The sequence below is a fragment of the Rhineura floridana genome, chromosome 3, assembly GCF_030035675.1.
Source record: "Rhineura floridana isolate rRhiFlo1 chromosome 3, rRhiFlo1.hap2, whole genome shotgun sequence".
NCBI lineage: Eukaryota > Metazoa > Chordata > Lepidosauria > Squamata > Rhineuridae > Rhineura > Rhineura floridana.
The window spans coordinates 134,335,252-134,350,400 of NC_084482.1; the positions used below are offsets into that span (position 1 = coordinate 134,335,252).

General features: G+C 41.2%; 1 protein-coding gene across 5 annotated transcripts in view; it reads right to left on the reverse strand.

Moving 5' to 3' along the window:
- Positions 1 to 15,149, reverse strand: part of SFMBT1 (Scm like with four mbt domains 1) — a 116,659-nt gene that overhangs the window by 49,167 nt on the left and 52,343 nt on the right. For all 5 annotated transcript variants that reach the window (XM_061618018.1, XM_061618019.1, XM_061618015.1 and 2 more), the window contains exon 2: positions 6,089 to 6,275. In XM_061618018.1, coding sequence (XP_061474002.1) covers positions 6,089 to 6,149 — 61 coding nt within the window. In that variant the 5' untranslated portion in view covers positions 6,150 to 6,275. The remainder of the gene's footprint in view (positions 1 to 6,088; positions 6,276 to 15,149) is intronic.

Genomic DNA, 15,149 nt, shown 5'->3' on the forward strand with positions numbered 1-15,149 from the left:
GTGGCTTGCCATTTTAAATTCCTTTCTTGTGAAGAGGCTGTTCACTTTGCTTAGGAAATATGCTAAAGGAGTACAGTAGGGCCCCATTCATACGGCGGGTTAAGTTTCAGACCCCCGCCGAAAAGCGAAACCCGCCAAAAAGCAGAACTCCATCAATAAACTGGCGCCCAACACCTGGAAACCGCAGTGAAAGCAGAACAAGTGCTGTATGAGTGGGGCCTTACTCTAATTGAAAGCCACCGTATTAGCGGAAAGCCGATAAGCGGGGCCCTACTGTACATTAAAAAGCCAAATAGACATCTTGCTTATTAATACAGCCTTGGGGATCAAACTAAAACAATAAATATTCCCGTCTATAATACAGGAAGAGTTAAGGAAGATGACAAAAAAAAGCAACAACCTCTAGAATATTGGGGGTGGCACTTTGGGGGAGTACTTAAAACAGCACAAACTAGCACAAGAGATTTTACACTCCAGATGTCATTAAAGCTATGCCACCTGTGCTAGTTAGCCGGCAATGTGAATTACTGAAGGCTCCATGCTGATTCAATATATTTGATACCCGAGATGTACTGAGGGCACTTCTGTAAGAAAATCCATTTGAAAAGATATAACATGTAGCAAAAGTAAGTGGAATTCTGTGAAAAATAGGAACTCTTTGCATGTTAAATTGGTTGAAAGCTCAGCCAAAAAACACGGAACAGCAATCAATAAAATGGGCAGGAGAAATATGAACATTACAAGCAAGCCCTTGGGTGGTGGTCACTAAGCAACTTGGAGATACACAAGGAGAGGGCAACAGCTCCTTCACAAGCACATTTGACTTGTGGCTTACATCTATAAGTAGTACACTCTTGGTTTAAAATGTTAACAGCATCAATCCTTAAAACAGAAATATCGCTCACTAGGCCCGACCGTGCTGTAAGTAAAGCTCTTGACTCCAAAAACACACCTCATGGATGCGTACTTGGACAGCATTGCCTAAACTCTAATTGACAATTCAAATGATGTCAGATTTTCCTGTTAACATTTCAATTTATGTAACTAGTTTGCCTTCACAAAAAAAAAATTCTGTAATAACTTAAAACGCAGATACACACCCCATACATGTTAGGCATCATATGGAAAAGATGAATAGTATGGCATTCTACAGTACAATCCTAACCCCCTCCCTCAATGCTGATGGTTGGAGGTGGTTAGGATAGTCTTCTCTCCACTATTCCTCTGTTGGCGAAGGGGTGCATCACTGGTTTGGGGGGTCCACTATGGTGAAGGGGGCCCCAGCTTCACCCAGTTGGGCACCCAGTTGCCCTGCTACTCCCTGTCTGGGGTTAGGTTTGTTCTTACACTGTATTAATTTTATGTCCCATTCTATCCACAGAAGGTCTGTTGGTAACCTTGAAAAGAATAAATATCAGCAAAAAGTTATAAAAATGTGTGTTTTTAAACACAATTTTTAAAAACATCCTGCTTTTAAAAACTCATCTTTACTATCCTCAGCCACCTAATGCTGGCATAGTCAAAAAGGTTCACAAGCAAACCTTTTATCAAACCTCAGGAAGAAACACTTATTAACTCTCAGTATACAAAGGACAATAAACATCAGACTTAGCTGATCCTGAGATTCAATACAGATTATATAGGAGAGAGAGAAAGCATATGCAGGATAGGTAGAGCAGGTTCCTGTTCCATATCTAAGAATCTCAGTGGTGGCCCCCGAATTATGGAACGCCCTCCCTGACGAGATACGCCTGGCGTCTTCTTTGTTATCCTTTCGGCGCCAGGTAAAGACCTACCTCTTTGCCCAGGCATTTACATTTTTTTTTTTAAATCTGATTTTAAATTTGAAAATTTTAATTATGTTTTATTGTGTATTGTATTCACATCCACTTGTATTTTAACCTGTTTTACTATGCTGTACACCGCCCTGGGAGCTTATTGCTATAGGGCGGTCTAAAAATGTAATAAAATAAATAAATAAAATCCTAGCGATCATTTAAAAATATGTTTCCCAGCTTGTGTAGTTTGAAAAGTTTAAAAATGCAAGGCAGAAATACTGAAGAACGAGAATGTAATAGAAGGCCAAATTTTATGCCTTTTTCAAAAATTAGTTCTCCAGAAAGCAGTTGGACAAACTACATTTTCCAAAAATCATGCTGCACTGTGCTTAGAAGTGACTTAGGGAGCAATCCGATACTGAAAATAAGCCAGCTGAGGGGGGCGATAGGATTCAGTGGAAGCCCAGCTATGCTGGCAGAACATGGACAGCACAGGAGAAGTGCCGTATCTTATATCCCTTCAATCCACAGACATGCCTTTAACACTGAAACTTTACAGCATCCCCAGATCTAGCTGAAAGAATTTCCCTTCTGTTGACTTCCAACAGGAGGGGGAGAGAAAATCAAAACGTTGATGTTAAAATGACAGAGCATAGGATGCAAGTGCAGACTGCAAACACCCCAGTGCAGCACCACATACCATCACTACCAATACACAGGGAAACCATAACTCAGATGATAGGGTGCATGGCTTGGGCCTACATCCTGCTGTCTCCTGCTCTGGGTGAGTTGTTAGGGAACTGCTCTGTGGTGTTTGCTGTGTGTATTCTACGTCCCAGGAGTTCCCTCTCTTTTGCCTCTGTTTATTTTTTTAAAAAAAACAGACATGGAAAAGGTGATTAGGGCCATGTTTGGCCCTTACTCCTGCTAGGGCTCAATTTCCTGTTTCCTGCTTGTGAACACCATTGCCTTAAGTAGTGAACCATTGGAAGTTGCTGTTGTCAGTGTGTGTCTGGCCTTGTTGCATGTCCTGACTGCTACCCGTGGCTATAATAAAAAGGTCTTTTTTTCCCTGGGTGGTTCTTGAACCCTTAAATTAATTGCACTGTTGCTACAATCAACTTCATAGTCTCCACTGCAGTTTCCTAAAAAAACCAAACCAACATGCCAAGAAAACCTCTAGATTGGACTACTGTAATGCACTCTACGTAGGGTTACCTCTGAAGACGGTTCGGAAACTTCAGCTAGTGCAGAATGCTGCGGCCAGAGTTCTTACCGGGACTAAAAAATAGGATCATATAACTCCTGTCCTGGCCCAGCTGCACTGGCTACCAATATGTTTCCGGGCCAGATTCAAAGTGTTGGTTCTTACCTATAAAGCCCTTAACGGCACTGGACCGCAATACCTGGTGGAACGCCTCTCCCGCTATGTACCAGCCCGTTCACTGCGCCTGACGTCGAAGGCCCTTCTCCGGGTTCCAACGCATATGGAGGCCCGGAGAGTAATAACTAGAGCTAGGGCCTTCTCGGTGGTGGCCCCCGAGTTATGGAATGCCCTCCCTGACGAGATACGCCTGGCGCCTTCTTTGTTATCTTTTCGGCGCCAGGTAAAGACCTACCTCTTTGCCCAGGCATTTTAAATTCTACTTTAATTTGTCTTTGTCTTAATTTTGTTTATATATTTTTATACTGTATTGTTTTCATGTTTATTTGTGTTTTAACCTGTTTTTATCTTTTGTACACCGCCCTGAGAGCTTGTTGCTATAGGGCGGTTTAAAAATGTAAATAAATAAATAAATAAATAAAATAAATAAAATAAATAAATAAAAACACCAGGGGACTTCACTTCAGGCCATTTAGTTTAACATCTGTCCCAGGAAAACCGGTAGACTGCAAGTTCTACAAATGCTAGAAACATTTTTTAAAAAATAGAATCTAGGAATCCTGACTCGTTTGGGAGGCAACTACCCTCCTCTCCTCCTGCAGAAACCCATGTGCACTCTGAAGGCATGCTGCCATGGGATCTATGAGTATTGAGGATGTTGTGCTGGGTGCCTTCTCCTTCTTCCCCTTTGTGTGTGTTGTGCCCATAAAATAGTGACTGTGAGGAGTATATGGGAATTCAAGGCCCTCCTGGAGGTATGTCTGAGGACTGGAAGTAGAGGCTGTGACACAACTTGGACTTATAGAGGGTGGGTTTTGGAGTCATCGTGCATGCCGGATGGTGATACAGGGAGTATGCCGATAGTGTGTCGCCATAACTGAAAGTTCATTTTCTGCCTCTGCGTGGGCAGTATGTGGGTGTCATCTCCACCACCGCTCACAATTGGTGGGATGTGGTGGTATATCCAGAAATGCTGTGAATGTTTCTCATTTCAGGCTTTTTAGTACTTTTTTGTTTTTCCCCTTTCCTCCTGGGCTGAGCATGCATTGGAAATGGCAGCTGTAGCAATGGCATATCTCCTGTCTCAGCATAATCAGAGTATAGGATTTGCTGTTAGTATATAACCAGGTCCACATATAATTCCTTTGTGCAGCCTGAAGTCTGCTTAATTGCATTTGTTATGTAACTGAAAAATACACATACCTGTCAGAGAAGAGTATCGGGAAAGTCATTGTCAAGTTTCAAAATTTAAATGCATGTTATGGTAAGGAATTAAGCTGTATATTATTATTAATAATACCTGGGCAGTAAATACTGGGTGGGGCTAGTTATTCAATACAGAATAACCATGCACTTCCTTAGTGAAGTGGGTAGCAGGAATGCCAACATTTCAACATTAGTGAAAGATTCTAACACTTCCAAGTCTCTATTTATGGCAGATTGCATCACCCACATTAATTATACTGCAATATTACTCACTTTGTCAGCATATTTATACCGTGAAAGAAAAAAGGCCGTACACACTCAAAATGGAAAATTTACAGCACTTTAGGTCACAGAATATGAAGGCCCAATAACCATTAGCAGAGTTCCAAAGTCTGTACCTATGTATGGTTTGTGATTATATCGAGAGGAATCACAAAATTCATACTCTTGCATGAAAGAGCATAGTACCTACGCTCCATCTAAACAAGCTCTGTGAAGTGAGCATAAACTTTAATAAATTCTGCAAACTAAAAGGAGCGGTAGCTACAAACAGAATACTTATTAAAAATAAAGCAGCAGCAGGAGGAGAGAAGTGAAAAAGGAAACATATTGGCTGGGTTCAGACATAATGATAAAACAGTGATTTATGGTTTGTGCAAAAGAGTTGGGCTTACATGCTCCCCCCTCCCCTCCCCTCCTCAGGAGTGGCTCCAAGTAGATTGGAAACTTTTGTTTCCAACTGCATTTAGCCACAAATTATGACCAAATCCTAAAATGTGATTAATCTCAACGATGGTTAGTTGAAATAAGCCAGCTTCATAACCTATGGTTTGAAGATGGCTTGTTGCAAATAACTGTAATTATTTGTTTGGGTTCAGAAATAATGGTAAACTGTGGCCAGTCTAAATCAGAAGCAAAAGCTTCTAAAAACTCTCCCTTCCAGTTATGATGTAAGACAAAGAGGGGAGCAGGGGTGTAGTTGTCCAAGGTTTCAGGGGTCTTAGTCCCCTTTTGGAGACCCCTTCTGATTGGGGGGGTTGAAAAAGGCGTGATCGCAATCAGCTGAGAGGCGCGGCAGCGCAGTAGCAGAGGCTCTGGTTCAGCACAAGCAGCAGCAGCACAGGCTGCTCTCAGGAGCAGCTGGGATCGGCTGGGAGGTGTGGCGGTGGCAGCGCGCGAAGGCTGCATGCTGGGACGGCTGCTGGTAAGAGCAGGAACGCATTGCATGCTGGGATGGCTGTCACGTGAGCAGTGGCAGCTAGCGCAAAACTCCCGCAATCGTTCCCAGCCTGCTATCAGAATTTTTCTGGTATCATTTATTGTGGAAATTAGTGCTAAACTTCCACTACGTTCCACCAGAATTCTGGAGCTACCTGTTATGTCATGTGAAAGCTCAAATTTTATACACAATTTAACAGGAAATAAATTGTCAGAATAACGGAATAAAGTGAAAGCCAGAGGAGAGGCACAAGAAAATTCTGCGTGAAATAGGAACCTATACAGATCAGCTGATGAAGGCTGTTTTGTTTTTTTAAAGCTGTGGACACAGTGTATTGTAAGCACCTAGAAAGTACACAACTGAAGAGAAATACAGCAATGCTCTGCCTTCACTTTAAAGCAACTTTACCCATGGCTTATTGTTTTGATCATCTGTCACAAGAATGCAAAACTAATGAACAAGATTAATCTGTCCAGAATATATTTACAACTGAGAAGATACCTGTGGTAACCCCAGGCTCCATAACTGCAGTACTTGTCTCATGCTGCTGTTCTCCATTCATCTCCACAGCAATCTGGCAATAATCCTTGGGAGCAGGAAGGAGCGAAAGCCAACCAGTCACTGCCTTGATCTCATCTGCTCTCCAATGTCTTTGCTTCTGCAAGCTTCCAGTATGATCAGACAAAAACTGTAAAGGAGAAATTTAAAACATTATTTTTATTTATAATTCCAGGACAACTAAATGACTGCTTCTTCCGTTTGTGGAATTAGGGCAAGTTTTAGGGGAAAAAATGTCAGAGGCCACATCTATTCTATTTCCAAAAGGCATACAATTTTGAATACAATGTGAAAATATCTTCATGCCTGAATATTGCAAATAAAAAAGCAGGGTTAAAGCAAACTAATTATTGCTGTATCTGCATTTAGTTATACAGAAATCATTTTGTTTACATACATATTTATCCTGCTCATCAGACATAAGGAATGGCTCACATTTATTCTAAATTTTCGTATTCCACATCAAAAGTTCTGTCTAGATAATATAAATCAGGTTTGACATACAGGGAACTTTTCGTTAAGGTACATAAAAATTTAAAATAAATTTGATACATTCATTACGTGAACAACATCCTTTGTATCTTTAATATCTTTAATAACGTTTGTATGAGAAAATTTGAGAAAAATTCTAAGTTCTAGAAAACTGCCTTTTACAGAGTAAGTTAAAGGCAGTTCTCCAGAACTTAGATTTTTTCTCAAATATATACCATGCATATTTTCAAGCAATGGACAATTGGCATGGATATTAGCAACAAAGACTTTGGCAATTATACTTTTTGGGGGGAGAAGCAAGGCCTTTTGAGTGGTGGCTCCAAAATTGTGTACGTCTCTGTCAGATATGTGCCAGAACTGACAGTTGGCCCTTTTCAGAGGTGGTGTTAAATCTCTTTTTAAACAGGTCTTTTGAGATGTAAAAGCCTGGGAATTTTTGTTGCTGTTGCCTTCTACCTTATGCTAGTTTTCCAGCTTTATGTTGTGATTCATATTGTGACTTGCTTTAACGGCTGTGTTTGAAAAGCAGGCTATAAATCCATAAAATGAATACTTATTTTAATTAAACAGCCAAAATATCTTAATGTTTAAAATCAATGCATTTATGATTTCTACATTGAGAAATTCAAGCCCCATCACAACAAATATGTCAGCAATATAAATCTAATCTGTTCCTGGATTCTATGAAAGATACAGTATCACACTAATCTCTGCTACTCTCACTTTATCCTTTCACTGAATAAGGGCAAGTTGCCCTTGGCTGGCTACAGAACTGCTCCCAGCATTGACCCAAGGTACCATGCTCCCCTGCAGGTCTATGTGTTGACCCCCAAAAAGAAAAGACAACCAAAACGGACATAACAGCAACGTCCATTACTGCTAACTGGCAAAAAGCTCCCAGGTTCCTGTTAGATTATGTCAGGGCGCAGCAGAGTAAACAACTCAAACTGTTGAAAAGCAGCAACTATATTCAAATTATTATTTAAACATTGAGCCCACCCTAGCTAGGGTACATTAACCACTTAAAATTGCTTCTCCTAGCAGTTCAAACATTGGAAATTATGGCAGATCTACCTCACCTAGCAAGAAACAACACTAACTCTCATTTGTATTGTAAATTGCATTCTTCTCTTAGCCGAAAGGCGGCTGTGTGATCCAGCCTCCTAAGATACCGTGAGATTTGCTCATTACAATTTTTGTTCAGCAAGATTTTAAAGCACGGATAGCTAATCTGTGGCTCTCTGGATGTGGCCAATGGAAGCTGGAAAGTCCTACAACCTCTGAAGGCTGACAGATTGCTCATCCAGATATAACAATGTGTTTCTAAATTACAGACTAAGATTGGAATCCATGTAATATCAACGCTGCAACATCTTCACTCGCTCTAATAGTTGGGACCAGGATACCTAAATGCCTGCCTTCTTCCATATAAACCTACCCATACACTGTGGGCATCAGGGAAGGCCAACCATACTCTATGCCTGCCTTCAATAGAAGCAAGCTGCAGAGGAATGCAGGAGGGAGCCTTCTTGATATTGGCACCTCAGAATGCTTTGCCCCAGGAAATCCAGCTGACTTCCTCTTCCTGCCTTACAAAAAATGGACCTTTGCATGAGCTACTGTATTGCTTTTAATTTTGGTTTTCATTATGCAGTTTTGTTACTGCTGGATTTCTTTGCTGCGCTTTTTATTGTTTGCTGTTAATTTGGTTTTACAATGCTTTATTGTAATTAATTTTATGACTGTAAGCCGCCTGTAGGTTCCATACTTGGGAAAGAAGGGCAGCATATAAACCTGGATGTACTTTGTACTCTTGTATCATCAAGCAAGCAAGGCCTGAAAGTACTGGCTAGAGAAAAGGAATAGCAGAGTAAGTGGTTTGCGTTTTCATGTCAATAGAACCAACATAAAAGCATGTTTATATAGCACAGACTTCCCAAAAGATTTCCCCTCCATTCTTAATCACACATTACAAATATTGTCTTCCTAATTTGGTCTCAAATCAGCTCAAGATGGAAATACCTAGAGTTTATTTTCCAGTTCACAAATTTGGTATTGCAAACTGGTAATTGGGTATGTGGCTAAGAAATGTTGTAAGCAAATCAGCATACAGGGCTGGCTGCAGGGCCTACCCCAGCAATGTAACATTGCAGTGGTGCCGCCATTGCCCAAAGCACAGTACACTGAACATACACGGGTATTGTGCAGCTATGCACACAATGCCTTCTGCAGCAAAGGAGCAGGTGAAAGCACCAGCAGTTTCAAGATATTTTTCATCTCTACTGGCATCACTTACAACTAAAAATGCAATGCCAATGCCTAAAACTCAAAAGATGTTTCAAAGTCCTGGACACAAGGCACTCTTTCATCATTACAGCTATAATTTATATGCTTGGAATGTCACTTTGATATTTACATGCCACTATGGGCACAAGTGACTAAAATTATAGATTTCTTTATAACAAAGTGTCATGCTGTGACTAGAGTGGACAGAAAAATTAACCCCAATAAACTGACTGTATATGCTTGTCTAGGTAAAAAAAGAAAAATATATATTTATTTTCAATGTATATTAGTGGTGCACATTCTTGTTGGATGGGAAGATAATTGCCCATGAACATGAACGACAACAAGGTTAAAATCAGTCTAGATGAATTCAGAGTAAATTAGTTACTACATAAAAATATGTTAATGTTCTAAAAGCCAAAGTAGCCAAGGTTTCTAATGGATTCCCCCCCCCACCCAAAGTTAAAGTCATCTGTTTTCCTGCTATTCATGATACATATCTCGTAGATAACTTTCTACAAAATAATCATATTAACTCATCATCTGTTTATACTCAAATTTAGGGCATTAATGTAATACAGCAACAGCAAATTCCTATCACACTGTTCTGCATATTCCAATCTACATAATTTTACTCCATATACCTCCATATACAAGTTGCTGGATGAACTCTTGTTGGAAAGTTAAAAAACATTCTGAGTATTCCATATGGAATGTCAACTAGAGTTTACATTAGCTTCATAATTTTTTGAAAGCAAGACAAAACACGAGACTGGTAATATCACATATTTGTGAATTAAAACATTAACAGAAGGGTTTCTGCTACTGAAATTAAAAGTGGCCATTTAATCTGAGTTTGGACTCAATAAGCCTGGAAAGAAGCCCGCATTTTAAGATGGCAGTACTTCTTGTTGAGTTCTTGATTCCCTAAAGAATTTGAATTTGTTCTAGTTCGTCGCTTGTATTAGAACATAACTTTTGTACAATGAGTTAAAATGCATGAATAAAAAGAACTTAATTTGTTTAGCGGAACCTAGGAAACTTCTTTGTGCTGAGTCAGTACATCCAGTGCAGTATTGGCTACAGTTTGGCGGCAGCAGCTCTCCAGGGGCTCAGGCAGGGAGTCTCTCCTAGTCCTACCAGGAGATGACAGGGATTGAACCTGGGACCTTCTGTATACAAAGCACATGTTCTACCACTAAACTATGGCTGTTCCTCCATCACAGAGATGTGATGTTTTAGAGTTAGGTGATCATTTGGGAGCTCACTCTGTCTAACAGAAGTTGAGTCCTAAGCAGAATAGGATAAGTAGAATAACCAGATCAGGGCTGTAGCACAGAAAGAGGGGGGCTTAACCCTTTGCCCCTGCCAGGGTCTCAATCTGGATTCAGATCTGAGCTACAGAAGGGGCATACAGTTAAGTTCCTCCCCATCCAAGATCTCAATCCATTTCCCTCCCACCCCCCGGGTATTTATCAACACACACACACACAACCATGCAAGGACATATGATTTATGAACACCACCACTTCTAGTTGGGCCATCAGAGAAGTTAAACATAAAAATAGTGTTTTTTTTGCCACAACAGGAAGCAGGCATAATCCAGAGGGGGGGGGTATTTCAAGAAGTACACAGAACACTTTCAATTACTTGTGCTTACTTGCCAAATAAAATGACTTCAGTCTTTTCACAGCAACTAATCCGTATCTGCTCCTCTGTCACAACCAAACACAGTAACAGTGGAGACCAAGAGCTGGGTAGGGTCACAGAACAAGAACATTCAATATATCTGCTTTAAACTGCTGCATAACCTCATCCAATTACATCATACACACAAAGAGAGACAGAATATGTGTGTGTGTATAGATGGATGGATGGAACAGAAACAGGCAATAGGCAGAAGCCCAAGGACATCGCAAATAAATCTAGAGTAGATAATCATCCCTTCCAAGGCTACTTCCATACAGACACAGACACTCAAAAAGGGATCCCGGAGACTTACCTAAACCTTCACTTGTCCCATCCATACTTTATTAAAGTCCTATTTTAGTAGAACACCTTTTTTCCATACTAAGAAATCAGATCACTTCTTTTAAAAATTGTAGAGAATAAACAGCATAGCAGTTAACCAACAGGGGGTGGAAACCCTGAAATATGGACTTTCAAAGATGGTGAGAGAGAAAAAGAAGTGATAACATGGCAAGATACTAGAAGTAGTTATCTTTCTCTCTCTGAAGTCTTTAGGAAACTTAACTCTTCCACATTTTCACTAAAGACAAATGATTCTTCATGTAATGCAATCCCCCTTGCAAACTATTATACCGTTCAGAGTAAAAGGAAGTAAAAAACTCATGAGCGCATTTACTTACAATGTTGGAATTCCGTAGAAAAGAGGAGCTACAATGTTCTGTGACAGTTGAAAGAGGTAGACAATGGGGGAGGGGCATCTGACTAGTAACTTGGTGGTGGTGGTAGAATCTGGCTCGTTTTCAGTGTCTTAGTAAATGGGTCACTCTTGGTATGAATTCACTAATAGGCAAAAAAACCCTTGTGGTTAAAGAACATACCTATAACCAACAGATATTTTTATCAAACTTTAAAAAGCAGGGAAATTGGGCAGCTGTAGTGAATGCACCAGGGGAGCAGGAGACTTGACCTCCTCTTCGAGATATTGTTCTGCCCTACAAATTTGCCAAAATGCAAACACCATTTGAGTTGGTCTTTCACAGTCCAATTCACTTCCTGTGTGGCTTGGAAGAATTTGGTAACGTGCCTATGGTGCGTGCTGGCAACACCTGCAATCACTCCAAATAACAGAAACAAGACATGTGCTGTGCTGATCTTGTTTTAGCAGGGAGGAAGCAACAATATAAGACAGCTGATATAATTCAGATAGTCACTTTATATATGTTTGATTTAATTTGCAATTTTAGTGAGGTTTCCTATAGTAAATCATTTCCTTTTGCTTCTGTTTCTGTGAATCTGTGAAGTACAGCAACACTTTGCAAAATTTACACTAAAAAAACTCCAAAAACAATTGTGGAATAATGGCACTAATTATTCTGCAGAATAGTCACCATTGAGCATGAGGAGTGTCTCTGTTTGCACAAGATAAAATAGTGGGAGGTGAAATATATTCTAGTAAATTTGTAGGTGTGCTCTATGTTTTTAATCGACCATGCCCACCTTTCCTTAAGTAGAATGGTTTCAGCATAACTGGCTGAACACATGCATCTTGGGCAGGCCAAGTTTGTTTCTTCCAACAGCTAGATTCATTGCGTCAGTAGCAACATATTGTAATCAGTCTAATTTTACATCAATCAAGCTGCGGTGTCAGATTCAACTGTTAATGCACCCAAAATAGAAATAGAACATAACCTCCAGTTTGAAACCAAAATGGTCTTCATCATCATATGATACTGACCAATAAAAAGGCTTTGAAATTAATAAAAATAAATTTGACACAGATTTCTAGGATGAATAATGACAGAAGTAAAATTTTCTAGGTTATATTCTCTGCAGAAACATTAGTAACACAGGAAAGAAGCAAAGAAGAACACCAACAAACATACAAAAATATAATTCTCCATCTTTAGAGATGCAGTCCTTATTGCAGGTGTTGCCACCACCACTCACCATATGCTCAGAGGCACACATTACCAAATTCTTCCAAACTACACAGGAAGTGGATTGGACTGTGAAAGACCGGTCCAAATGGTGTTTGCATTTTGACAAATTTGTAGGGCAGTACAGTATCTCAGAGAGGAGGTCAGGTCTCCTGCTCCCCTGGTGCATTCACTATAGCTGCCCAATTTCCCTGCTTTTTAAAGTTTGGCAGAAATATCTGTGGGCTATAGGTATGTTATTAAACCACAAGGTTTTTTGCCTGTCAGTGAATTTCTCTGCTTTTTAATCCGGGAAGAAATGGGATCCTGTGCAAGTTTGCTGAGAATGGATTGATCATTTGCATGCTTATTAAGTTCAATGGGAATTACTCCCCTGCAGTAATGCTTAGGATAAGTAAACTGACCACAGGGTAGGAGGGAGAGCAGAGGGAAGGGAGGAGGGGGGATAGGAACAGGCAGGGGGAGGGGAGGAGGAGGGCAGGTTTGATCATTTGCATGCTTACTAAGTTCAGTGGGATTTCCTCCCATTCAATCAAAAGCCAACGTGGCTACACGGAAGACTGGTGGAGGAGGTAAAAGTAAAAACGAGCATGTATAAAGAATGGAAGGAAGGACGCATCACCAAGGAAGAGTACCGACGAGCGGCTCAGGCTTGCAGGGATAGCGTAAGGAAAGCTAAAACCCAAAATGAGCTGAGGCTGGCGAGGGAAGCGAGGAACAACAAAAAGGGGTTTTTCAGATATGTTCGAAGCAAGAGAAAGACCAAGCAAACGGTGGGACTGCTGCTCAATGAAGATGGCAAAATGTTGACAGATAACAAGGAAAAAGCAGAACTGCTCTACACCTATTTTGCCGCCGTTTTCTCCCAAAAAGGGAACAGTGTGCAACCTTGCATCGGTAGCAATCTCAGTAAGGGGTCGGGACTGCAGTTCGAGATTGATAAGGAGATAGTCAGGAAATACCTAGTTAACCTAAATGAGTTCAAATCTCCAGGGCCTGATGAACTGCATCCCAGAGTATTGAAGGAACTTGCGGATGTACTCTCGGAACCTCTTGCCATCATCTTTGAGAAATCCTGGAGAACGGGAGAGGTGCCGGAGGATTGGAGACGGGCAAACGTCATCCCGCTCTTTAAAAAGGGTAAAAAAGAAGATCCGGGGAATTACAGGCCGGTCAGTCTGACTTCAATACCGGGAAACGGATAATAAAAGAGTCCATTGGCAACTATCTAGATGACAATGCTGTGATTACAAGGAGCCAGCATGGGTTTGTCAAGAAAAAATCCTGTCAAACTAATCTCATCTCTTTTTTTGATCGGGTCACTAGCTTAGTAGATGGTGGAAATGCTGTAGATGTCATCTATCTAGATTTCAGCAAGGCGTTTGACAAAGTCCCCCACGACCTTTTGATTAGCAAACTAGTCAAATGCGGACTACATGGAAATACTGTCAGGTGGATTCACAACTGGTTGGAAAACCGTACTCAAAGAGTGGTCGTCGGTGGCTCTGCTTCGGACTGGAAGGAGGTCTCGAGTGGAGTGCCACAGGGTTCTGTCCTGGGGCCGATACTCTTCAACATTTTTATCAATGACTTAGATGATGGGGTGGAGGGAAGCCTTATGAAGTTTGCAGATGATACGAAACTGGGAGGGATAGCTAACACAATGGAAGACAGGAATAAAATCCAAAGGGACCTGGATAGACTAGAAAATCGGGCTGAAATTAATAAAATGACATTCAATAAAGACAAATGCAGGATTCTGCATTTAGGCCACAAAAACAAAATGCACGGGTACAGGATGGGAAATACCCGGCTTAGCAGTAGTGCGTGTGAGAAGGACCTTGGAATTGTAGTGGATCGCAAGTTGAACATGACCCAGCAGTGTGATGCTGCGGCAAAAAAGGCAAACACAGTTTTGTTCTGCATAAACAGAGCTATAGTTTCCAGGTCGAGGGAAGTAATAGTCCCACTATATTCTGCATTGGTCAGGCCTCATCTGGAATACTGCGTTCAGTTCTGGGCGCCTCATTTTAAGAAAGATATAGACAAGTTAGAGCGGGTTCAGAAGAGGGCGACGAGGATGATAGCCGGTATGGAGAACAAGTCTTATGAGGAAAGGTTGAAGGAACTTGGCATGTTCAGTCTGGTGAAGAGAAGGCTGAGGGGTGACATGATTGCACTCTTTAAGTACCTGAAGGGCTGTCACATAGAGGAGGGTACAGATTTGTTCTCTGCTGCCCCAGAGGGTAGGACTAGGTCTAATGGTTTTAAGTTGCAGGAGCGTAAATTCAGATTGGACATTAGAAATAACTTCTTGACAGTAAGGGCAGTTCGGCAATGGAACCGACTGCCTAGGGAGGTGGTGGGATCCCCTTCGCTGGATGTCTTCAAGCAGAGGCTGGACAGCTATCTGCGGGAGATGCTCTAGCTGTGGATTTCCTGCTGTGAGCAGGGGGTTGGACTCGATGGCCTACAAGACCCCTTCCAACTCTATGATTCTATGATTCTATGCTTAGGATACGTAAAACTGACCACGGGGGAGGGAGGGCTGGAGTAGGCAGGGGAGGCTAAGGAAGAGAGGGGGAAGACTGGTCTGATCA